This window comes from Balaenoptera acutorostrata, chromosome 7, assembly GCF_949987535.1.
Source record: "Balaenoptera acutorostrata chromosome 7, mBalAcu1.1, whole genome shotgun sequence".
NCBI classification, from domain to species: domain Eukaryota; kingdom Metazoa; phylum Chordata; class Mammalia; order Artiodactyla; family Balaenopteridae; genus Balaenoptera; species Balaenoptera acutorostrata.
In genome coordinates this window covers 105393518-105420238 of record NC_080070.1, presented here as the reverse complement: position 1 = coordinate 105420238, position 26721 = coordinate 105393518, and the positions used below count along the sequence as shown (strand labels likewise).

Genomic DNA, 26721 nt, shown 5'->3' with positions numbered 1-26721 from the left:
AAAAATTTGCAACGGAGTTAGAAGCATTTTAGAAATTACACCTAAAAGCAGTCAGTGAGAACACCTGCCAAACCAGGTTTGAGATTCCTCCCAATCTCCTCCTCTGGGTCCCACTTCACCCCCAGATAGTAGAGACCTGAGACCTCAGCACAGATCTCCTTTACATTTTGATCTGTTTGTAACGTGATCATTAGCTCTACTTGAGGTCTTATTCTCCTGGCCTCTGGCTACCTCTCCTTGGTCATCTCCGTTCCTGCCCTTTCTCAGCTCCTCCAGCACCACGCTCAGCACCGCCCCGTCCCTCCCTCAGCGCACACCAGTTTGGCCCGGCTGACAACTGCTCGTAGGTCACGCATCTGCTTATGGTTCATTCTCAGGGCCGCCTTTCCTGATCGCACGCGCCAGGTGAGGCCTCCCTCACCTGTGCTTTCAGGCCATCCTGCTGTTGCCCCTGGTTCTCCATGGAAACGCCCATCTCACTTTTCTGAATTTATTATTCGGAATAACAAAAAAATTCCCTGGCAAACTGTAAGCTCCATGAGTGACTGGGCCCGTCCCGGGTACAACCCTATCACCAGAGCTTCATATAACGTATGGGACACGGTAGGCTTAGTGAGTTAAGTTGTGTGTGTGAGTGTGGGTGTGTTTAAGGTTTTAGCACTCAACCAGGTTATCTTAGTTAATTATGAGCAAATTAGTAGACTGTGCCCACTGTGCTGACACTTCTGTCACTAGACGAATGGTGAGCTAAAACTACTGACTGACTACTCCACTCACCAGGGACTCATAGAACACCAGATTACTTAAGCTGGGCAAAGAGAGATATGATGCACCTTCTCATTTATACTCCAATAGATAACTAGTTTTCTTTGTATCTTTCTACCTTTAACTGTAAACTAGGATTTAAAGGTCGAATGAGAGAGTAGCTTAATCAACAATGTTTGAAAAAAGAATGATAGTATTAGCAGAACTACATCTCCTATTTAGAGATAATTCGTGACTATTAACTAGTTTGCATGCTTTAACTATGACACGTATATACACAAATGAAATTTCTTTCTTAACTGTTTACTAGAGATTGGAGGTGGTGGGAAATGACATGAAAAGGGAGCACGTTACAATAGATATAAATTAATAAAGGAGATAGTTTGGACTATACTACGTTGTTTATTATTTTAATATTGGTAATGGTTACAAATATTGGAACAATGTATGAAGTGCTGACAATAATTATTTAAGTAGCAAAAAGAAATTTTGAAGAGGTAGATAATTTCCCATTCCTGTTCAAAGTATCTTCAACATTGGTGGACGAGCACCTTTAGGGTTTTCATCAATTAGCCCTCTCCTACACAGGAGTGCTAATGCGAGGATCTGAGGGAAAGCTGTGGATTTATACATCTCTAAAAAAGGTGCCATAAACACCGTTCTCCAAGAGACAAATTTCTCATAATGACTAACATGGAACATCCTTCGGGCGAATTAGTGCAACATGTAGAAAATTCAGTACTGTTCACAAGAGATTCATTAATAACAAAGGTAATATAAATAAGTGGTTTTAATTATGATTTTCACTGTAAATATAAAGATGCAGACATACATGTAAATCAGCAGAACTACATTTAATGAATCCAAAAATGTGCATCCACTGGCTAACGAGAAAACAGTGCAGCATAAACACCACTTGTAACTCCACCCACCTTTCCTGTTTTGGCAGATTCGCCTCACTGAGGCATTGTGGGAGAACCTGAGTTATTTCTACGGCATTCATGAGGTTCCCAATGAGGACATTCCTTACAAAGAAAGGCGGAACTTTCGTCCGTAAATAATATCAATGAAAAGGACCAACCACAGGAAAATTTTAAATTATTTACTGATAAATTCTCTTTGCATTTAATATCTCGTCCTGTCTGAGTGGTCTCTTACTGGGATACACTGAATTAGGAGATACAATAGCAACTTCTTATCTTATGTCTATGAGCAGAATTGTCTCTCCCCTTCATGGGGAGTCCAGATGTGCTGCCCTCAAAAGACACTCAGATACTAATCCCAAAAATAATCTAAACACATCCATTTCATCTCAAATCTGAGACTTCCTTTGTTGGTAATTCTATAGAGAGAATACAAGGTCAGTCAATAAGACAGACATACCAAAAAGATGCCTAAGCCCTATAAAAATTAAAGAAACAAAAATAAAAATTTCCAAAAGGAGATTAAAAAGTGATCACTGTAGACCTGAGAATTATATTGTAGTAAATTGAATTTTGGGCCCTAGTTATTTATACCTCCCTCTGCCCATGCCTTCACCATGTAACTTTACAGTTTCTCTTCAAAGGAGAGATATATTTTCCCCAACTCCATAGAGCCTAACACTTGCTTTGGCCAATGAGTTGTGGGCAGAAGGGTCTGTTAGTTCTGCAAAAGCTCTTAAGTGGCATTGGGGTTTCTGTTTGCCTTCTTGCTCTTCTGGCATTGCCATGAGAAGAAATGAGAGGCACATGGAGCAGAACTGGGCCTAACTCACACTGGAGCCAAGTCCAGCCAGACCTGCATCTAGAAGCAAAGCCACCCAGGCAAGTCCAGCCTAGATCAGTCATCTACCATCCAATCCACATGCACGGAATAAATAAATGCTTATGCTTGAATGTTACTGAGATTTTTGTGGTTATTTGTTACACAGCATTATTGTGAGAATAGCTAGCTGATACACTTATACATTAAAGTGACCTAAAGGGGTATGCATTCTCCTTTAGGAGTCTGAAAAAATATTTCCTTCTTGATTGATTGTTTATTTATTTACCAAAGAAAGTCAGTAAATGCACATCTGACTGATAGAGAGTTACATCCAATAAGTTCATTCTAGGCTGGCCTCTGACTTACTTTTTTCCTTACTATCATGCTAATAACTGTATTAACTTTCAAATGTTTACCTTATTCTCTCATGTGTTGGGGATATCAATGTGGCATGACCTCATCTGTAAACCTGTGGAATTAAATTAGATCAGTGGTTCTTGAATTATTCTTTAGGGACCCATGGTTCCAAAGAAGTGTTTGGAGGAGTATAGCATGATGAAAGCAGGGGAAAAAAGGTAAAGAGTTGGAGTGCTAACTTATCAATTGCAAAATTCGACTTTGATCTGCTTTAGATAGTTAGACTTCATTTGAGAAATCAGTTCCACTGTTTAAAAATTAAAGTTAAAAACTACTGGACAAAATGCTTTTTAAAGTCTTCTCATACTGAAAGCACTACAATCACTACCCCCTTCTCTTTCTTGCTGTTACCATGTCCTTAATTTCAGATGCCGACTGTCACCTGAAGTCTTGTAATAACTTCCTAACTTGACTCCCTGCTTTAAGTTACAAGTTGTGTCATTTCATTCCTCTGCTCAAAACTAGAGTAAAACTAAACCTAGTGGGGTCTCGAGGCGCTGATTCTCTCTTCAGTCTCCATTCCTGCCTCTCTTTCCTCACTACTTATTTATTTATTATTTAATTTTTAATTTTTAAATTTTTTTATATTTATTGGAGTATAATTGCTTTACAATGTTGTGTTAGTTTCTGCTGTACAACAAACAAAGTGAATCAGCTACATGTATACATATATCCCCATATTCCCTCCCTCTTGAGCCTCCCTCTCACCCTCCTTATCCCACCCCTCTAGGTGGTCACAAAGCATTGAGCTGATCTCCCTGTGCTATGCAACAGCTTCCCACTAGCTATCTATTTTACATTTGGTAGTGTATATATGTCCATGCTACTCTCTCACTTTGTCCCAGCTTCCCCTTCCCCCCCGTGTCCTCAAGCCCATTCTCTACATCTGCATCTTTATTCCTGCCCTGCCACTAGGTTCATCAGTACCGTTTTTTAGATTCCATATATGTGAGTTAGCATACGGTATTTGTTTTTCTCTTTCTGACTTACTTCACTCTGTATGACAGACTCTAGGCCCATCCACCTCATTACAAATAACTCAATTCCGTTCCTTTTTATGGCTGAGTAATATTCCATTGTATATATGTGTCATGTCTTCTTTATCCATTCATCTGTTGATGGACATTTAGGTTGCTTCCATGTCCTGGCTATTGTAAATAGTGCTGCAATGAACATTGTGGCACCTGACTCTTTTTGAATTATGGTTTTCTCAGGGTATATGCCCAATAGAGGGATTGCTGGCTCATATGGTAGTTCTATTTTTAGGTTTTTAAGGAACCTCCATACTGTTCTCCATAGTGGCTGCACTAATTTACATTCCCACCAACAGTGTAGGAGGGTTCCCTTTTCTCCACACCCTCTCCAGCATTTATTGTTTGTAGATTTTTTGATGATGGCCATTCTGACCGGTGAGAGATGATACCTCACCGTGGTTTTGATTTGCATTTCTCTTAGTGATATTGAGCATCTTTTCATGTGTTTGTTGGCCATCTGTACATCTTCTTTGGAGAAATCTTTCCTCACTTTCTGTTCTGGTTTAAAGCATACCCAGCTCTTTCCCACCTCAGAGCCTTCTCATAGGCTGGTCCTTCTGCTCCAATGCTCTTCCCCTATTCTTCAATGTCAACTTCTAACTCTCCTTCAATTCTCAGTGTCCAAGTCATCCTCTCAGAGAGGCTTTTTCTGATCAACCTAAACGATCACAGGTCCCTCTGTCCCCATTACTCTCTATGATGCACACTGTTCATTCCCCTTCTTTGCACTTATCATGACTTACAGTTACAGGAACATTTGTTGGTTGCTTTTATTATCTGACTTTCCATTGATTAAGAGCTTCATGTGGCCAAGGGCCAAGTTGCTTGGTTTATTTTTGCATTCCCAGGACCCAGAGCCTGGCACATAGTACATACTCAATAATATAAATGAAAAAATGACTTTCTTAGCTTTTATCAACATGCTTTTTTTCCCCACTACTTTTCTATGCCATATAGCATTTCCCTGTTAACATGTGATCCCAGTTTCTGACCTGCTCTCTCTCTTAGTTACCTCCCTTAATTCATGTATAACGTTCCTTATACTCCTGAATATCAGAATTTTCTCCTTCCATTTGCTTTATTCATCATACTTCCTTCCTCTCATTCTTTTTCTTGGCCAGTGGCCATGACCTGATCTGTTCTAGGACATTATTATCCAGCTAGCCCCAAATCTTACAATTAGGTTATACCCACAACCAACGTAACAATAGCAGTTACTCAAGAAATGAGATCTGATACCTACAGAAGTAAATACTTATGTCATTTGACAGAGGTGACTGAGGGATTTGGGAAATACCCAAATTTCAAGCAAGGCGACCAGGATATAGTTTCAGGAAAACAATGACCAAAGTTATATTCTAACGAATTTCATTATTCTCTGTCAGAAGAAGAGAAAAAAAAATGTGTATGATTTGTGTATAGCCTAGAAAATAGGGATGCAATGGACAAGAATGTGGAGTGTCTTTCTAGCAACGGCCAGAGTAGAGACAGCAGATCTGAGGAACGGTAATGTCACGATCACTAGAGAAGTGCAGTCTGTGGCGGCCAATAGGTCGATCATAGGCTCTCGCTACAGTTTGGATGCTCTGAGAGTCAGGCCTGAGGCTTCTCCCTAGAAGTGAAAAACCTGGCATTTTGGCTTAAGGCCAAAATGTCTTCAGTGAGTTTGTCTGGTATGAGTCAAGTTACAAAAATTCAATATATTCCGAGTTTTCTGAAAACATTTAGTTTCTTGATCGACAAAGCTAAGATCCATACCTTAAACCACAGTTCAGAAAAGAAAAAAAGAAAAACAAAATGCCCTGGCCTGAGCAGTCAGTAGCCTTGCTTGGACACCACCTCTCTGGTGCCTGGTTTTCTTTCTCATTCTCATTTGAACCAAGCGTAATTTCAGAACATTTTCCATGTCTATCGCCATCTATATGTGGGCCATAAAGCACTTGTGTGAGTACGTGATTCCACAGAATGGAGTTAGGTAATACAAGCATTTTTTTGTCACCCAGACAATCAGAGTGAAGACACAAGTCCACAGCCTCAGCAAACACGCTTGTGGGTGTGATTCTAGGGTTCCCCTTTTATCCAAAATGAAACGTTTAGATAATGTCTTGACAAGCTGTCTGGAGGGTCATCAGCTACTTGCAGTGATCAGCACAGGGAACAAGCTCATGAAGGAAGGAGTTAAGAAAAATAAAAATTTTCAAACCTGGGACTGATATCTTCCCCACAGTCGGATGTTTCATCTCCACAACGAGGCCATTGTGCAACACCTGAAAATGTAAAAACAGAGAGAAAAATTACTCACAAAGTAAAATTATCTTCAATCTCAAGGAATATGCAAAGCCACCTGTTCAATCCATTGAAGAAAGATATTGCAAAACAGATTTTTTTTTCACATCTTTATTGGAGTATAACTGCTTTACAATGTTGTGTTAGTTTCTGCTGTATAACAAAGTGAATCAGCTATGTGTATACATATATCCCCATATCCCCTCCTTCTTGCGTCTGCCTCGCACCCTCCCTATCCCACCCCCTCTAGGTGGTCACAAAGCACTGAGCTGATCTCCCCGTGCAATACAGCTGCTTCCCACTAGCTACCTATTTTTCATTTGGTAGTGTATATATGTCCATGCTATTCTCTCACTTGAAATGTTCCTTTGAAAGTAAATATTTGGGGTTAAAATGTTTCCATCTTATATTAAACCCAGTGAAGCCAAAAAGAATGAGAAGACTCAAGGGCTAGCAAACTTGACTTTTATAAAGTCTTCCCACCCTTAAAAATGTTATTTGCTCCTAAATACAAGGTATGAGTTCCCCCCTTTCATCTATGCTTGATCCTCTGAATATTAAAGCTCAGCCTTTTCCTGCATGACCTCATAGCAGGATTGGGCCAAGGTCAACTGCAGAAAGACAGGATGGGAGGAACCAGGAACTGGAACAGAGGAGCCCTGGAAGTTTATTCAGCGGAAGGGGTGGGGAGTCAGTCCAGTTTGAAAGGTGAATCAGAGTACCCAGAAGGCCCAGTGACTGTGGGAAGCAGACAGATCAGAGCTGCTGTGACAAGCAATGAGCAGAGCCAGCTGACAGGGAGCACAGAGTAGGACCAGGTCAGAGGCCTGAGCAGGAGACTGAAACCAGAGATGTTCTCAGGGGTAACAAGACCTTACTCGTAAGACTAGGTTTCATAACTAGGACTCCACTACCCTGGCGTCAGGGGGATGGAGACAACTGAGAAAACAGAAAGCCAGGAACCCCATCCTAGAGGGCTGATCCGATCTCATGCATTGGACCAAGTTAGGTATTTGGTGTCCCATCAAGAACACAAGGTAGACTTGACTTCGGGGTTAAGACTCAAGGCAGTTACTAGGACAGGGACGTTCTAGCAGAGCCCAACCAACAGAAATGTGACTTGATGCTGAATTGCTTGGCTACTGAAACAGAGCTACTTAAATCCTTGGCACCTTAGTTTAAATCCTTTAAACTACGTAAATCCTTAGCTGTAGTTTTTCCCAGGGGGTGGGCAGGAAAAGAAAATCTGCCAGAGATCAAGTGCCCTCCAGCTGTAGGTAAAGGATGAGATGAGGGTATGGAACTAGATTCTAGAACATAAAACATGAATTACTGGAGGCAAAATGTTCTGTCATACACAAACGAAAATGCTACAAAGTTGTCTTCTTTTGTTAGTTTGGTTTTTAACAACTGGAGGCTACCTGAGTATACTGCCTCAAAGAACCCCCAAATTCAATTTTTTATCACTATTACTGGATCTTCAGTGAGACACATATGGGTGACTTACATATGAATAGTGCTTCACCTGCACTATCTACCAAATGCAGAGCTTCTCTCTTCCTGTTCCATACAAAGAAGTATTTCAGTGGCCCAGTGAACCTGCAGACCACAATTTCATGCTAATATCCCAAAGAGTAGCAGTAGTAATGGTACTCTAGCACTTTGAGCCTCAGGTAAAAGCAAGATCTACACATCCCTATCCTTACCATAATCTTCCCACAGAGCAAAAGAGCATGAAATAAATGAACCAATAAAAATGTTTTCTCACTCGGAATACTCAGGGAGAGAGGACACGTGTCTTGGCTTTTATCCATTTCCGGTGAGCTTACTGGTCACGTGATGGAATAAGCCATCCATACGACAACCTCCTGGATGACTTTTTAAGGTTAGAACCGTAACTCTGCCTATGGCTAAATATCCTGGTTTCCACTGTTTTCTCTGGGAATGGTCACCACTTTGGGGGCGATGCTCTTTACACGACCATGTCAAACCTCCCCACTGAGGGTGATGCCACACCATAAGGAGATCCTTGCTAGGGATGCCTTGCCTTTCTTTTGGAATTGCCAGCTTTGCACCCAAGAGCTGGCCAGAGAAAATTCTTGCCGGTGTTCGAGCTGTGCTATAATTTAATTCTGGTGTGCCTCATTTCTCAGCACCCGCCCAGCACAGCCCCCTCCTTCGTGGGGGTGAGGGCTAAAAGCCAACGCGAGGTGCTAAATCTCAGTTCTACTGAGGACAGGAACAAAAATACCACGCTAAATTTCACTCGAAACAATTATCTGCACACTGAATCATTCTTCTCTTCTCGTATCTCTGTTGCCCTCCTGACTACCTCTTTGTAATAACGCTGCAGTGCTACTCACAAAAGACAAAAGTGAGTGTTCTCAGCTAAATATAACTTAACTGATAGTGTTAAAATTAATTAACGCTGAATTTTAATCATGTAGCAAACGTTAAGTGTCAAACGTGAAGGGGTAGTTGTTAAAGGTCAAGGGACATACGTCAAAGTTTGTAAAGGAAAAGCTAGCAGTTGATTGAAGTTTTTCGTGGAAGCAGTTTAAGGAGTGTAGTTCCTTCAGCTCTAACCCTCACTGCTGTCTATAGGTGATATTCCCAATATGAAACTTTCTTATCTAACTGGATCAATTCCTTTGCATTGACAATTGTTCAGTTTTAAGCAGAAATGCAAATTCTTCCTACGCTTGAAAGGAAGGTAACTGCAGCTTCTCATTTGCTGTAGTATTTTGTACAGTTATGATGCAAATGGGCTAGTCTGAGCTCCCATCTTCAGAAAGAATTGACTTATCTCCCTGCTTGGTTGCCACCCACCTTTTTATGTGAAGTCTGAGGTCCATCAAATTCCATTGGCTTTCTTCATGAATCAGGTCACATTATCTCGGAACAACTGAGGCTGTGGCACTGCTGTCTCTGGAAACCCTGCCTGATGACTCGGAACTTTGGAAAACTCTCCAGGCTTGTTTGTGGGGCAAGTCCTGCTCTGCTTCATAACATGATCAAGAATCTCACAACCCAGGCAGTCTGTCTGGATTTTAACATAACTCTCTCCCGCTGCACTTCAGGCCTGTGTCGCATCCTAACTTCACCGGAAATGCAGGAACTGCCACTTGTCACCATTTGTATGACATTTCTTTGGGAATAGTTACTAAATGTTTCCTTTTCCTTTTCTCATCCAGGTGCAACGCCCCATTCTCTATTACCTTAACCAAGAAATTCAAATGTAAAGTGCTTCTTTTTCTGACCATTAACAACGGAATGGGGACCTCAGCCTTAGGGACCTCAAACTGCCATTTTCCTTGAAGGAAATTTCAGGCCTGGAACCTCAGTCTGGCCATGCAGGATATTCTTTGTTTCATAATTAGTTATTTTAAAATAAGGCAAGGGGCCTTCCCAAGAACTCTGATGTGGATTTTGTCCTTCTTTTACTTATTTTATCCTCCTTCGATCCTTCATGGATTGGTAGCTCTTCTAAATTTCATTTCTTCTTGAAATTTCAAAAGCCTATTCTTGACAAGAATAGAATTGTAGACACTGCACCCATCTCTCTAGCAAAGTATCAGGCCTATTTAAAATAAGGTCTCTCTTTCTTCTTCAAGAGTTTAACAGATTGACAGCCTAATGACAGAGTCAAATGGTAATGTATTAATGATGGGGGGGAAGAGAAAAATGTATACCTTAAAGCAATGTGGGAAATAAAATTTTAAGTGGAAGTGGAAAAGTCTTTTTATAAAGTCCTATGGCAGGAATGGCAGCAAAAAGTCTGTAATACAGCAGTAGCAAGAAAATAAATGTTGAAAAAAACAAAAAATCAATACTCATTATATACGCAGTGAAAATCTCTATGGAAAGCAAGAGATCTGAGTCCAGAGTAGAATTAGCAAGCCATATTCAAATAAAAAGAGTGCCAGCATTAAAAGATGGACACAAATGATATGTGTGAAGACCTTATCAAAAATCAATGGGGACTTCCCTGGTGGCTCAGTGGTTAGGAATCCGCCTGCCAGTGCAGGGGACACAGGTTCCATCCCTGGTCCGGGGAGATCCCACATGCCATGGAGCAACTAAGCCCATGCGCCACAACTACTGAGCCTGCGCTCTAGAGCCTGCACGCCACAACTACTGAGCCTGCGCACCACAACAACTGAAGCCCGCGTGCTCTAGGGCCCGTGCTCTGCAACAAGAGAAGCCACCACAAGTGAGAAGCCCGTGCACCACAACGAAGAGTAAGCCCGCGCTCGCCACAACTAGAGAAAGCCTGCGCGCAGCAACAAAGACCCAACATGCCAAAAAAAAAAAATCAATGTAATACCCTCAATGACATTAACAATGATGCACAAAAGATAATCGATCTATCCATTCACTATGAATAGAGACATGACCTATCCATTCAATTTGACAAACACCATAGAGCACCTACCTACTAGACGACATGGAAGGGCTGAGACTAAAAAAGATGAATGAACTGGCATCCAAAGTGCCTATAACTGGAAGGTAGGCAATGAGACTTGAGCCAATTTTTATAACAGTGTATGTTCCATAATGAAGGAGTGATAGCCAATGAGCAAAAAGTAAGTAACTCTGTCTACCTTGGAAGGAAGCTGAGGTTGTAGGTCAAGGAGGTCAGTAAAAGTCACAGAACAAAGAAGATACTGAAATAAAACACATTAGGTTGACAATTACAACGATAAATATAATAATGGCAGCTATTGCTCAACAAAACTCCTTAAGGGTCAGGCATTGTGTTAGGAGCTAAAGAGTTACCTCTTAGTGAGAGGATTAACTAGACTAGGTAGAACTGCTATCACCTGCATTTCCACTGATAAAGTGATGGAAGCCTAAAGAGGTTAAATACTTGCCCAAGGTTTCATAATTAATAAGTGGCTGACCTTGGATTATAATTTAGGTGTATCTGATCCTAAACTCTTAGCCAGTTGGACACTTAGTAAAAGAAAAAAATAGACGAGCGTAATTCGATTTACCATTAAAATAACTAGCTGATGTGGTCAATTCTGTAAAACAAATCAGTCAGATCATTGGGGGGAGGGGACAGGTAATCCGCCAAAAGGCTGGCTTTGCACCATGCAGCCCAATTAATTAATGAACTGAACTGTTCCCTTCTAGGTAGCCAAGGACATTCTGGCTCCCACAGAAATAAAGGCTGTGGAAAGAGCAAGGATTTTGGTCCCAGCCTAGCGCAGATGTTGAAGGGGACAGACCTAGAGGGTGACCTTGGGCAAGACACAAGTTCTCTGAGGGTCAGAACCCTCCTCAGTCAAAAGGGGGCAATGATACCTGTATCTCAGGCATTTGTAAGGATTAAGTGAGATGAGGAGTAGAGCAGTGAGTGTGGTGCCTTGGACAGAGTAAGCTCAAAATAAATGGCAACTGTTCATCATTATTGATAGACTAGGTTAAACTCTGGCTCCACTAAGGATGAGCTTGTGGCTTTGGGGCACATTCACTCATGCAACAAACAAACGTTAAATGTATTAACGGTCATGATTAATAATAAGTATTAAATGCATATTAATGTGCTGGACATTGTTAAGTGCTAAGGAAAAACCGGGTCACAGAACAAGCAAGGTCCTTGCCCTCAAAAAGCTTATCGGCCTGTAAGGTGGACTTCTGAATTAAATGATACACACTGGTCTATTATTATTACATAATATCTGTTTAGTTCTCTGTTCTATTTCCAGTGCCTTGAACATTATCTGGCACTATGTGGTAGATGCTCAATAGTATTTTATAGGATCTATTGAATTAAATTTATTTATTTATTTATTTGTTTAATTAAGTAGCAAGTAGCTCCTTCTGGTTTCTTTATTATATGGGTGGGGGAGTTGGAGGGAGTTCTCTGTTTTAAGCTTTTAATAAATACCTGAAGTTCTCTAGACACAGAACTATTTTACTGGGTTTCCAAAATATATTCACTTTTAAGAACTTAGTTATTAAGTCCCACTGTTGCCCTGCAATTCCCTCAGTTTCCTAAAGCTTTCCAGGTGATCTTGAATCTGTCCTAGATACTGCGCATTCCAGAGGCCATGCTGAAGAAGCTCTGCAAGGATCATGGCCATTAACCATGAAGAAAACCCAAAAAGGGTGACCTATGAATTCAGCAGAAACAACGGGCACGCACATTATACACGTAAAGTCAATCTGCCACACTTGAAGACAATAATCATAGCATTCTTATTCGTTGGGAAAACTCAGAAAACCATTTTCAAAATAGGCAATAGTATCTTAGGAAGCAAAGGAAGCACTGGAGTAATCTCATTTATTGTATAGTATATTTTATCAATGTAGTCATATCCTTTAGCTCAATAGAAAATAACCTTGGAATAATACTTGAAAAGTTACATAATCAAAGGCATAACTTACAATTAACAAGTTAAAATTTAATTCAACTGTTACTGAAAACTATGACTACAAAAAAATGCAAAAATAACATATAAATTCATTAAAGAATTGACATGTAATCTCCTAACTTTACTTACATCATGGAAATCAGATTTAAATGCTGACATTTTCGGTTTTCTTATTTCTTTTGAAACAACAACTACTGTAACCTTTTTTCTGGTGCTAATAACGCACATGACTCAGATTTTTCCTTCTTTTCTCTAATTAAAAATATGAATATGAATCATCCAAAGAGGTATGATAATATATATTATTGTTTGAGTGTTAACAAAATGAGCACCCATGTACCCAACACCCAGCTTAAGAAACAGAACATCACCAAAATGTTTGAAGCCCCAAGTTTGTCCCAGTCCCTCCCTCCTCTATCACCAAACAATCACTCTCCTAAATTTTTTATCATTTCCTTACTTTTTAAATATTTGTACTCCATATTCATTTTCTCTAACAATTTAGTGCTTGTTTCCACCTATTTATAACCTGTATGTCAGTGAAATCATGAGTATGTATTCTTCTCTGATTTACTTCTTCTCTTAACATTGTTAGTGAGACTCATCTATTTTGAAGCTTTTGGCCATGGGCCAATTATGGCCATTAATGTAAAGTATACTATTATGCAAATGTATCGTAATGTATTCATTCATTCTGCTCGTACGTTGTTTCCAGTTATTTCACCATGACAAGCAATGCTGGTATTAACCCATCTCTTCACGCAATGTACACCTAGAGCTAGAATGGCTAAGACTTAGAGCACATGCATCTCAACTTGTTAGGTAATTTCAACTTATTTTTCTAATTGGTTTACCAACCATTCCCGCCAGCAATGAATATTATTTTCAGTTGCTTTACATCCGTAGCAAAACTTGATATCATCAGAGTTTTTAGATTTTGCCAGTCTAATCACTGTGAAATACTGAGGCTTTAGATTGTATTTTCTTGATTACCAATAAGGTTGAGTATATTTTCCCTGCTTAATAGCTATTTATATTTCTTCAGTGAAACGCTTGTTCAAGTCATTTGCATGTTTTTCTATTGGCTTAATTATTTTTTTCTCATTGATTCATAGAGTTCTTTACATATTCCAGTTATGAATCCCTCATTGGAACATAAATTGAAAATATTACGGCTTTATTTCTCACTCACTTGTTGATGAAAGAAATCAAAGGGGACTTAAATAAATGGAGAAGCATACCATGTTCTTGGATTGGAAGACTCAAGACAGTAAAGATGTCGGTTCTCCTCAGATTTATCTATAGGTTTACGCAATTCTTACCAAAATCCCAGCAAAGTTTTTTGTGTACATAAAGAAGCTTATTCTAAAATTTATTTGGAAAGACACAGGACCCAGAATAGCTTAACTAAGAATAAAGTGAAAGGGAATCAGTCTACCTGATATTAAGGTATACTATATAGTTGCTATATACTTTAAGAGAGTATGGTATTGGCAGAGGGATAAACACATAACTCAATGGAACAGAATAGATGTCAGACATATATCCACACAAATATGCCCAAACAATACCTGACAAAGGTGTAAAGGAAGAAGGATAGCCTCCTCAACAAATGGTATTGGAACAATTAGGAAGCAAAAAACCAAAAAAACACCCCAACCTAAATCTCATCTCATAACTCATACAAAAGTTAACTCAAAGTGGATCATGGACTTCATTGAATAATTTAAAACTATAAAATTTAGAAAAGAATCTTTGGTATTGCTCTGCAAAAGATCACGTTAAGGGGATGGAAAAAGCTAAGACTAGGAGAAATATTTGCAAGCAATATATCTGATAAAGGACTAATATCTGATATATATATAAAGAATTCTTACAACTTGAGTAAAAAGCAATCTAATTAGAAAACAGGCAAAAGACATAAACAGACATTTCACTAAAGAGGCTATACTGATGTTAAATAAGCACATGAAAAGATGTTCAATATCATTAACCATTAGAGAGTTGCAAATTAAAAGCACAAGGAGATATTACTATACATCTATCAGAATGGCCACGATTTTTTAAAGTGACAGCAAATATTGGCAAAGAGAAACTGGATCACTCATACATTTCTGGTGAGAATGTAAAATGGGATAGCCATTGTGGAAAACAGCTTGGCAGTTTTTTAAAAAGTAAACGTGCAGCTGCATACGACCCAGCAGTTGCATTCCTGAGCATTTCTCCTTGATAAAGTAAAAGTTATGTTCATACAAAAAAACTGCACTTCAATGTTCGTAGAGCTTTATTTGTAATAGCCAAAAATTGGAAACAACACAGATGTCCTTCAACCAGTGAATCATTAAGCCAACTGCGGTACATCCATAGTATGAAATACTCACAGACGATAAAAAGGAACAGACTATTGACTCATACAGCAACCTGTATGAATCTTGAGGGAATTATGCTGAGTGAAAATGGCCAGCCCCCAAGGGTTACATAGTATATAATTCCATTTACATAGCATTCTTGAAATAATAAAATTCTAGAAATAGAGAATAGATTAGTGGTCAAGGTTAGAGGAGAGATGGGAGTGGAGGAGAGGAAGGTGGGTGTGGCTTTAAAAAGGCAACAAGAGGGATTCTTGTGATGGAACTGTTCTGTACCTTGACTGTATCAATGTCAATATCCTAGTTGGGATGTTGTAAGATAGTTTTGCAAGATGTTACCTTTCCCGGAACCAGGGTAAAAGGTGCATGAGATCTCTCTGTATTATTTCTTACAACTGCATGAGAATCTACAATTTTCTCAAAATAAAAAGTTTTATTTTCAGATGTTTTAAATTTGGATCATAGTTTGTTTTTTGAAAAACTGAATTGAATTTTGTGTATAACATGAAAAGGAATTTGATTTCGTTTTTTCCCTTAGAACAATTTTGAGCAGTCCTTCTTTTCCTTATGAACCTGTAATACTAGCTCTGTTGCAGATCATTTCTACACATGTTGGGCTCTTTGTCCTGTCCTGAGGGTCTGTTTGTCTGCCCCATTGCCGACACCACACTGACTAAATCACTGTAGATTTATCGTTAAGTACCAGTGTTTCATTTGTCAAGGTCCTCACCCCACCCCTGCCTTATCCTTTGTCTTCAGAGGTTCCTGGCCCTTTACTCTTCTCTATAAATTTTAACGTAAACCTGTCAAATTCCAGGAAAACCCCATTGGGCAGAAATAATAACCTTACAATGTTGCTGTACTCCCCATTAAACATTTACTTTAATAATTTCCATTTATTTAAGTCGTTTTTAATATTTTTATAAAGTATAAGCATTTTTCCATAAAGGATTTACACATTTTTCATTAGCTTTATCCCTAACAAAAACAATCTATTTTAGCTGATACGGTAAAATGAATCATTTTTTAATAGAAAACTTTGTTTATTGCTAGCATATAGAAATGAAATTAACTTTAAAATCTTGATTTGATATCTGGCAAACACTCCTTTTTTTTCTTCTTTTTTTTTTTGGCTGCTTTGGGTCTTCATTGCTACGTGCAGGCTTTGTCTAGTTGCTGAGAGCAGGGGCTACTCTTCGTTGCGGTGCGCGGGCTTCTCATTGCGGTGGCTTCTCTTGTTGCGGAGCACGGGCTCTAGGTGCACGGGCTTCAGTAGTTGCAGCACAGGGGCTCAGTAGTTGCGGCACGTGGGCCCTAGAGTGCACGGGCTTCAGTAGTTGTGGCTCACGGGCTCTAGAGCACAGGCTCAGTAGTTGTGGCACACAGGCTTTGTTGCTCTGTGGCACGTGGGATCTTCCCAGACCAGGGATGGAACCCATGTCCCCTGCGTTGGCAGGTGGATTCTTAACCACTGCACCACCAGGGAAGTCCTAAACACTCTTATTAATTTGTAGATTCTGTTAGGTTTTCTATAAAATTAATTATATTATCTCTAAATAATTATAGTGTTGGTTTTCTGTTCTAATTCTTATACCTTTTATTTGGTTTTTTTATATTGCTGGCTAGGACTTCCAGTAAACTGGTGGAGTCTTAGTAGAAAGCATTTTTATCTTTTTCCCAGTTTTAAAGGAAATACACTTAATGTTGCATCATTACGTTTGCACCAAGGTGTTGTAGGCACACTTTATTAGGTTAAGAAATCTATTCCTAGTTTGTTGAAAACTTGTATCATAGATGTTGACTTTTATCAAATTATCTTAATCCATTTATTAAGAGGATCATATAATTTTTCTCCATTAATCTGTTAATATGAGGAATTAACTAATTTTCTAATATTGAACCAAACTTACATTTCAAGAACAAACTAATTTTTAAGTTCTGTTTGTTAATGTTTTGTTTAAAATTTTCTTGTATCTATTGCCATGAGATTGGCCTGCAATTTTCCTTCCTTGTATTGACCTTGTTTAATTTTAGTATCAAGAGTAACTTTAAGTCATAAAGGGAGCTACAGTAATCCTCCTTTTCCTATTTTCTGAAAGCGTTTATGTAAGATTGGAATTAACTGGTCCTTCCTTCAATACCTGGTGGAAACTTACCTACAAACCACCTGGAACTGGTGTTTTATTAGTGAGAATGCTTTTAATTATCAATGTCTTCTTCTAATCATACAGGGCAATTCAAATGTTCTATTTTTTCTTGAATAAGTTTCAATAATACATATTTTGCAAGCATTTTACCACTCCACTAACTTGTCAAATTTACTGTCTTAAAATTGTTTATTACTTGTCATACAATTTTAGAATTCTTCCTGGTGAATTGAAATTTGTATTATTATGCAGTTACTTGTTGCAGAGTAATGCATTTTTCTATACATCTTTATTGGAGTATAACTGCTTCACAAAGCTGTGTTAGTTTCTGTTGTACAACAAGGTTAATCAGCCATATGTATACATATATCCCCATATCCCCTCCCTCTTGAGCCTCCCTCCCAACCCTCCCTATCCCCACCCCTCTAGGTCATCGCAAAGCACCAAGCTGATCTCCCTGTGCTATACGCTGCTTCCCACTAGCTATCTGCTTTACATTGGGTAGTGTATATATGGTGATGCTACTCTCACTTTCCCCAGCTTCCCCCCTCACCCCTGCCATGTCCTCAAGTCCATTCTCTACATCTGCATCTTTATTCCTGCCCTGCCACTAGGTTCATCAGTACCATTTGTTTTTTTAGATTCCATAGAAGTAGTGTTTTAAAGTTATACTAGCTTAATTTTGGTTTCTATTTTCTTCATATATCATTTTATGCCTATACAGTCAACCTTTCTAAAAGTTTTAGGTGTGTCTCTTGAAAATAGAAAAATCACAGTCTTTATCTTATTTTTTCTTTGTCTTTTAACTGGAGCTCCATTTCACGCATTTACATGAATTGAGATTACTAAAATGTTTGAATTCATTCCTAGTGTCTTAGTGCCTCCATTTGTCCCACCATTAAAAGAAAAGTCCCATTTTGCCTTGTTTGAGATTGACTGAGATCTCCCACATCTCCTAGTTTGAAGATATATATCTATACTTTCACTATTCTTTTCCTCTAGAAATTTTAACATGCATATTTAACTGAACGAAACAGAAATTTGACCAACACCAATCCAGTTATCCTCATGCCAAATTACGTGTCAGTTGTTCTCAGATTTTCGCAGTTCCTGGTATGTGTCTCAGTAATTTTTTCACAATGCTCCTAGGCAAAAAAGAAGAATCTTTTGTTTTGTTTATTAAGTGATTATGTCAAAACAACTTAACACATATTTGTGTCCTAATAACTTAGTAGCCATTTGAAAAAAGCAACAGACATAAATTGAAAGGAAAGGCACAGCATAACTTCTCAGATCTTGGAATAAAATTGAATACTTTCACTCTCATTTCTTGTTTCATATTGATTTTATCTTGGTACTTTTTTTTCACAGAAACATCCATCCAAAAACCCAGTTTCAAGAAGAAATAATGTAATCAAAAGGAACGTAGTACAATTCAACACTGAAACCATAAACTGCCTTGAGCTAGCATTCCATGCTGTCCAATAGATATTGCTGTGTCCCTTAGAAAATGTTAACATCTTCTGGTACCCCTGTGCATTTATGGGGATGCCACAGGTGCCTCAGTATACAGATTGGGAACAACAATTATATGCTATTGTTCAAAATTTTGGTTCTATATCTTTTTTTAATTCAAAAATTAGACAGTATTAATATTGTTTTCAAAGTCAATGTTTTTAACTTACTTCATGTCTACCAGATTTTTTGCTCATTTTTTTTTTTAAATCATAGGACTTCCTTCCATGGTTGTGGTCCCTCTTCCTGTAGGATAGTCATTAGAATTTCCATAGTCATCTGTTTATAGTAAATTCCCTTGGTTTTTATCTTCTTAGAAGTTACATTATTTTACTCTCATTCTGAAAGATAGCTCTACTGGTTACACATTTCTAAGCTGACAGTTTTTTTCTTTTGGCACCTTGATGATATTATTCCACAGTCATGTGGTTTTCATTGTTGTTTCAAGAAGTCGGCTGTTGGTCTAATTGCCATTCCTTTGTAAGTACAGATCTGCCTCGACTTAACGAGGCAGTTATGTCCTGATAAAGTCACCATAAGTCGCAAATGCATTTAATACATCTAACCTACCAAGCATCACAGCTGAGCCTCGCCTACCTTAAACATGCTCAGAACGCTTACGTTAGCCTACGGTTGGGCAAAATCTTCTAACATAATGCTGATTTTATAATACAGGGTTGAATGTTTCATGTAATTTATTGAATACTGAAAGTGAAATACAGAATGGTTGCCTGGGTACAGAATGGTTTTAAGCCTCTTGGTTGTTCACCCTCGAGATCTAGTTGCTGACTGGGAGCTGTTTGCTGCCGTGGCCCTGAATCACAAGACAGTATCTACTGCATATCACTGGCCCAAGAAAAGTTCAAAAATTCAAAATTCAAAGTACATTTTCTATTGAATGCCTTTCACTTTCATACCATCATAAATTGAAAAATCTTAAGTCTAACCCTAGTACGTTGAGGACAAGTCTGTAATCTGGTTCCCCAGCCCCCGTCCCCCTCCCCCCAAGGCTCTGGGTGATTGAAAAATCTTCTCTATGTTTTTGGTTTTCTACCGTCTTTCTAGGCCTCAACTGCTTTTTTATTTAATCTAATTTTTATGTAATCAATTGTGCCTTCAATACTTCATGAATCTGAGGAATTAGGTCTTCAAAAGTTCTGGAAAAATCTCAACTATGATCAAATACTGCCTCTACCTATATACTCTCTATCTTCTCCTGGAACTCCAATCAGATATATATTAGCTAGACATCAGACTTGATCACTCTTATACTTGCTCTCTCTTCTTTGTCTCTCTGGGCTGAGTTCTAATTAACCTACTCATATCTATGTACCAGATCACAAATTCTCTCTTATGCTGTGTCTAATCTACCGGTTAATGTGTCTGCTGTTCAGCTATAATTATCCAGAGATGATTTGCATTTGTTTCATCCAAGTGAAGCACCAGCAAAATGAGACCACATTAAATTAAACTTCATGCTTTTAGATTTAGAGGTCCTGAATGGAATTAATTCCTGCCTTATATGCAGGATGGCAGGTATGCGGCTAAGACATCTTATGAGAGATTTTTTTCTCTCCACCTCTCCTGCAGAAGCCAAAGTCAAACAGGCCAGAATCCTTACTGTTTCCCTCTTCAGTCTTCCACACAGGTTTTAAATTTATTTTGTTGTTGTTGTTTTTCCCACCTAGTTCACCCACTGAGAATCCTGACTTTTGGATGTCCAAGGTTTATTCCGAAGTCCAACTTCCCACCTAGTGTGTGATTCAGGATTTCTGTCCTACCCCCATTTCTTATGACCCAGGAAGTTCAAGTTCTAAGCCCAAAGGTATCAGTCAGTGTACACTTCCATGCATGTGTGTCTTCTAATGACTTCTGTACCAGCAGGTTTTCTCTGCTCACATACTCCTCCACTTTGACAGAAACAGAGGTTCTTATGATGTCATCATGTCTTCTCTAAGCTATACTTTTCAGGCTTAATTTGCTACTCCAAACTTTCCCAATATTAATTAGCCTGGGGAATAAGTAAAATAACTATTAAATGAAAGAGAATATAATAGAATCCAGTGAAATATAAAGGTGATTTATGAACTTTAAAGTCAGGATATTAGACGTCCAGACTTACATCATGTATTTTTTATTTTTTGGCTGCACCTCGAGGCATGCAGGGATCTTAGTTCCCCAACCAGGGGTCGAACTCGTGCCCCCTGCAGTGGAAGCACGGAGTCTTAACCACTGGACCGCCAGGGAAGTCCCCAGACTTACATCCTCCTTGGCACTGGGACGTTTAATGAAATTATCCCAGAACCCGTTGCTATAAACGTTGGTGAAAGTTGAGAAAGTATTCTTTTCCCTCCAGCACGGGGGCCTGCAAAGCCCTATAAAAGGAACCATTCCAAGAGGTGATCAGCAGGGGGATTGTGTGTGCTGTCTTCACTTAGCATGAACCAAATAATTCCTTCTTTTTCAGGAATTATTCAACTGCCCCTTGGGAAAAGTGAGTTTTGATTAGCTCTAAGAACATGTCAGGAGGCTGTGAATGTATCATCTTTCTTGCTGGATTTAGTCCTCTCCTCCCAGGACACTCTAAAGATGCTAGGCAAAGTTCGGGTGTCCAGTCTAGGATGCATAACCTGATCTACTTTATTTAGTGAAATAGTTCTTGATCTTATTCAATATCGTGCAAGTAAACATTTTTCTTATTAATATCCATTAGTTGATCGAGAAATCATCACTTAAATGCGAATCACTGGCAACCACTCTCCTCTTTCAGAGAACAAAGTAACAAAAGAGTGTGAGAAGGGAAAAAGTCAGTTGGATGAAAATATAGCATGACCATAAAAAATTATGTGGACCCTTTGAGTGGGCAGAGTTTTCTAAGTGATGTGTCAAGGTTAGACAGTGTAAGCAGCATGAATGTAAAGAAAGGACAGGGGTGAGGGTGAGGAAATAGCCCTGCCTACCTCATACGGGGCAATGTGCATGCCCTGTCTCATTTTATCCATACAGAAACCGAGTGGCATAGGTGTTATTATCTCCATTTCTTAGATGAAGAGGCAGACTTGGGAAGGTAAAATAACTTGATTAAGATCATAAATAGAGCGAAAAACTGGCACACCCATGTCTCTCTGACGGCAGAGCCTACACTCTTTCTATCACATTATGCTGTCTCTTAAGTGTTCAATACCACTTCCCACTACAGTAAGATTCTAGTGTTCCTGATCTGGGTCCCACACAGATATAAGGGGAAGGAATCATTGGGGACACCAAATATTCCAAATGATTCAGCAATTTGTCATTTCTTCTGTTGGCTTGAGTGCTACCTAGAAGCTCGGGTATAGTAAGATGCAAGTAATGTTTTATTGGGGGCTTCCTTTCTGCCTCCTTGATGGTAGTGTGTTGTAAACTCTACTTGCGATCTAGTGACAGTAAGACATCTCCTTATTTGGAGTTGTAAAGTGTTCCCTTAGTAAGTCCACAGGAATATGAAGGACAGCAGGGTGTAACAAAGCATCAGCATCTGCTTCCTTAACAATCTCTTCTTTAATAAAGTCATGCGTGCCAAATGTGTTTAAGACTTGTTATCACTCTTGACACAGTATGATATAAGTTTAACCGGGAAAGGTTTTCAGCATCAGGAAACCACAGAGGAAATGATGTGGCACACACGATATCTAAACAGCCACAAAGCAGAACACCGCTTGATAAATGTGATTATCCAGTCCTCTACCATGAGGAAGCAATATCGTGTGTTTACTTTATGTCAGACGTTCCAGAGAACCATAGCCACCCAAGAGGCAATCAAGTGACAGTCCTATGGCTCCAGAAAGATCATGGATGCTGCACACCACATCCTCCTTGTACCTGATTCATCAATCACAAAATCAGCTCAGGTTCAGAAAACGACAGGACTGTTATGATAATTAGCATGTCTCTAAGCACAAACCGCTAAGGTGGTGGTTCTAAAATTCACTGAATTCTGTGTTTTCATTTTATATTTTGGTGGGGTTTTCACAGGAACTTGTGTTGGTGGGGAAATATCTTGCTTGCTGCAGGCAGATGCGGGTTTGCTCTAGGGCGAGAGATAAGGAGAACTATTTTAGGAAGGAGCCTGGATGACTATGGGGTGGGGGGAGATGATAGTGATCAGTGTGAACAGGGTCACTGATAACTTTGTGGGCAGTTGACCCTTGGGATACACCAAGAGATTTTTATCATCCAGAAAGGGCTGAGTCATACACACACACACACACACACACACACACATATAATTTTGGCTTGAATTAGCTGGAGCGTGGGATGGAGGGGTAGGGATGGTCATACATAGAAACTAAAACAGAAGAGACATGAACCCATTTGAGAGTTAGGCCTGAGCCCCTTTCAGACACGTTTGTTTTCCCAGCTGACTTTTTGCATCCAGTGGCTCATAATTTCAATCACACATTATCAACCTGCCTTACAGGCACGTTTTTCAGCCTGGGTAGTCATAGCACTGTCACATCTCAGTGGAGCAGCCAGAAGAGTGGTTCTCGCCTCTGGTTTGCTTAACTTGAGTATCATGGGAAACACTGTCTTATAATGCTAGCTGTGTGATCCATCTTCCTATTTATAACCTGGCTTTATCTTTTGGAATTGACACTTGACACTACTATCCCGATTTGGTCATTTTGCTTCTGCTCACAACGAAGACATTCCTTCAAGCTGAACCCTGAGGTCAAATACACATCTTGTTTAGCTCAGTCCTTGAAACAAACCTTATATTGTATGTAGTAGCCACTCAAAGATACCGAGTCCTAATGCCTGGAACTTGTACATGTTACCTTATTTGGAAAAAAAGAGTCTTTGCAGATGTGATTAAATGAAGGATTTTAAAATGGCAAGATTACCCTGGATTATCCAGGAGGGCCCCAAATGCTATCACAGGTGTCCTTGTAAGAGACAGGCAAGAGGAGACAACACCAACACACCTACAAGGAGGTGGCAATGTGACCAGAGAGGCTGAAAATGCAGTGAAGTGGCCACAAGCCAAAGAACACCTGGAGCCGCCAGAAGCTGGGAGAGGCAGGGGAAGATTCTCCCCTACAGCTGTCAGAGGGCCTGGGGTTTGTGTCAAACACCTTGGACCTAGAACTGTGAAAGAATAAGTATCTTGCTTTAAGCCACCCGGTTTGTGGTAATCTGATACAACAGCCCTAAAATACACAGTATCTATCTCTTGAGTTAATCCAGATAGACCGTCAGGAGCTAGAATTCTCAGTTTAGTTCATGCACCCGAATCTAAACATCAACATTTTGCCTGATCTTTATAAATCTCATTTATAAAGCCAAATGAGACTCAGAGTTTCTACATAAAGGAGACAGGAATATTTTGAGCAGCATGCAGCCATGCTTCAATCAACTAGATGGTATTTGACTGAAATTATTTTCATGAGGGAATATTTTTTAATCCTACTTTTGCACACTTTGGGTACTAGTTTTGCCACTTGCAATAACCTGGTAGAAACTTAAACCTACATACTATTTCCACATCAAATATTTCTTTCTTCCACTTCAGTGATTCATTTATGCAAATTACCTGACCTCAGGTACAGGTTGGTGCTTCGTGGGGGAATGTGCACCATATAAACGAAGATGCTTATTATCCTGCCTATTTTGGTTCATTTGTAGGACGCAGTTATTTACTGATGACTCGCAAATATTGACTTTCTCAAGTTTTTCCTCAATGTATGAAGGCATGATTTGAGATGATTGTATAAGATATTTATAAAGTCTTAGACAGCTTTTGGCACACAGTAAGCATTAAATACATTTAGCTGTAATTATTATTATTGTCGTTATTATTTTGTTATATAAAGCCTTCTTAATGAAGCCGTCTCCCTTGGGTAACAAACCCATGAATTGGACATACAGAACAGCATTCTAGTGAAACAGCTATATTCTGAGGTGTTGTATTTTACTTACATAAGGTAAAAAAATATATATATTCAAAGAAGTTGTAAAGCTCCCTTTTTTCCCATAGGTGAGGCCTTCAGGAAACTCCTCTTTTCTTTAAGCTCCATTTAATCCTAAACAAATATACTTAATAGGAGAAAAGCCATGCTAGTTAAACATAAGCAATAAGATTCTATATGCCTAAAGCAACAATGAAATACCATATTTTATTGGCAACCTTTGTAAATATGTATATTCTTAAACAAGGAGGTACCTTTCAAGGGTGAAAGGAGACACATAATTTTTACCTTGAAGGTAAAGATCTAAATGTATATATCTTTTTGAGAAGGTTTTAGTCTACATATATATGAAGAACTTAAAAAAATACATCATTTGACCAAGTAATCCTAATTCGGTGCCTCTGTTCTAAAGAAACAGTTTTTTAAAAGGAAAAAAGCCTCACACGTAAAAATGTTCACCTCAGCACATTGTAGCATTATCAAATTGGTAATAACCTAAATCTTCAAATACAGAATAATAAATAACAATACAAATATACAGGCAGCTATTAAAATTATGTTCACAAAATTGTTTAATGACACAGGAAAGTTAAAAATGCAGGATACAAATTTGTATGAAGAGAGTCCCAAATATTAAGGGAAAACAAAGAATGGAAGGAAATATACCTCACTTATTTTGTACACAAGTGTCTAGAACCTCAGCATTCCTAGGGTATGCAAAATTCTCTCTCTGCCTATTGCAATGAAATATTTCATCGTTATGACTCATGCAGAACTAGATAAAAAGGTTATATTAAATGTATAGTGACACTGTCAAGAATCAAAGTTTGAAAACCTCAGTTCTCACCTGAACAGGATGACTAATTTGGAAGAAACCACACCTATGTGGAAGAATATGGTATTTCTTGCTGAGCCCCAGCACAGCTATCAGATATGAAGGGCATAACTGAACGTTTTCAATGGAATGGTCTACATTTGTCAAAGTATGAGTGTAGGATGAAAAAGAACTCTAAAGGCCCTTGGGACTCACCTAAATGAAAAGTGCTTACGAAAGAGGAGAGCAGTCCAGTGGGCCAGATTCTATTGCTGAAGATGAAGAAGGTTGCCTGGAAAATAGTTTCCAAAATGTTGCAGCTTTATATCCACTGAGACTTTGCATTCTGGGAACTAGATTTTGCATTCAAAAATGAATTCATATCTCTTGGATAAGCCAAAGAATAACTTCCAGGGGACAGCAATAATAAATTTCCTACTAAAGAAATCATGGCATGGAAAAGTATACTTGCGAAAGGCAAAAAGAATCTCAAAGGTCATGAAATCCTCGTATGGAAAGTTACTGCCTTAGCTAACAGTGAGCAAAGGAGTCACTAACAATAACATGATACCATCCTACTAATCTATTATTTAGTATTTGACAGCCCACAGGGGCCTCACCTGTTTCTCCAAACACAATATACACAGTCAGTGCAGCCCTTCAATCACACATACTGCTCTGTCTCAAGAGCTTTGCTTAAGCACCTCATCCATCTTTCACCTGCCATGCAAGTGTTGTGCCTTGTTTATATATCATTCTTTGTTTTCTTAGTGCACAGGCTTTTGGCTGTAAGCATTAAACCCTCCCCTGATGATCAAACTTGTTCCTCGCATGGAAATGCTTATTCCAAGCAGCACCTGTGTAGTCCATTAGAGTGTGTTGCCACCATGGTGGTGGCGAGCCAACCCAACGCCAAGGTCCTCCAGAAAAAAACCCTGGCAACTCAGCTGGTAGATTACTGCACGGTTGTGGAGCGTCAGCTTCTCTTTTACCCCGCTCTAAAGGTAATCTCACTCCGTGAACTATTATGCTGGAGTATAAGATGTTGACCTTTATAGACATCTAAAAAAGAGTTTAGTAACTGGGGCATGCAGATTAGTCTGTATTAGGTAACAACTGCCAGTATTTAATGAGTGCTTACTGTGTGCCATGCATTTTGCATGGATTATTTCCTTTCACTGTCTGCTAGCCCCATTTTACAGACAAAGAAACTGAGGTACAGAGTCTATGTAATTTGTTAATGTCACCCAGCCAGTTTAAATGGCAGAGCTGGGATATGAATTGGGAGCGCCAGGTG

The 26721-nt window shown here is 39.1% G+C and overlaps 1 protein-coding gene across 3 annotated transcripts in view; it reads right to left on the bottom strand.

Moving 5' to 3' along the window:
* SUGCT (succinyl-CoA:glutarate-CoA transferase) overlaps positions 1-26721 on the bottom strand; it is a 796055-nt gene that overhangs the window by 201732 nt on the left and 567602 nt on the right. For all 3 annotated transcript variants that reach the window (XM_057549882.1, XM_007187735.3, XM_007187736.3), the window contains exon 13: positions 6166-6229. In XM_057549882.1, coding sequence (XP_057405865.1) covers positions 6166-6229 — 64 coding nt within the window. The remainder of the gene's footprint in view (positions 1-6165; positions 6230-26721) is intronic.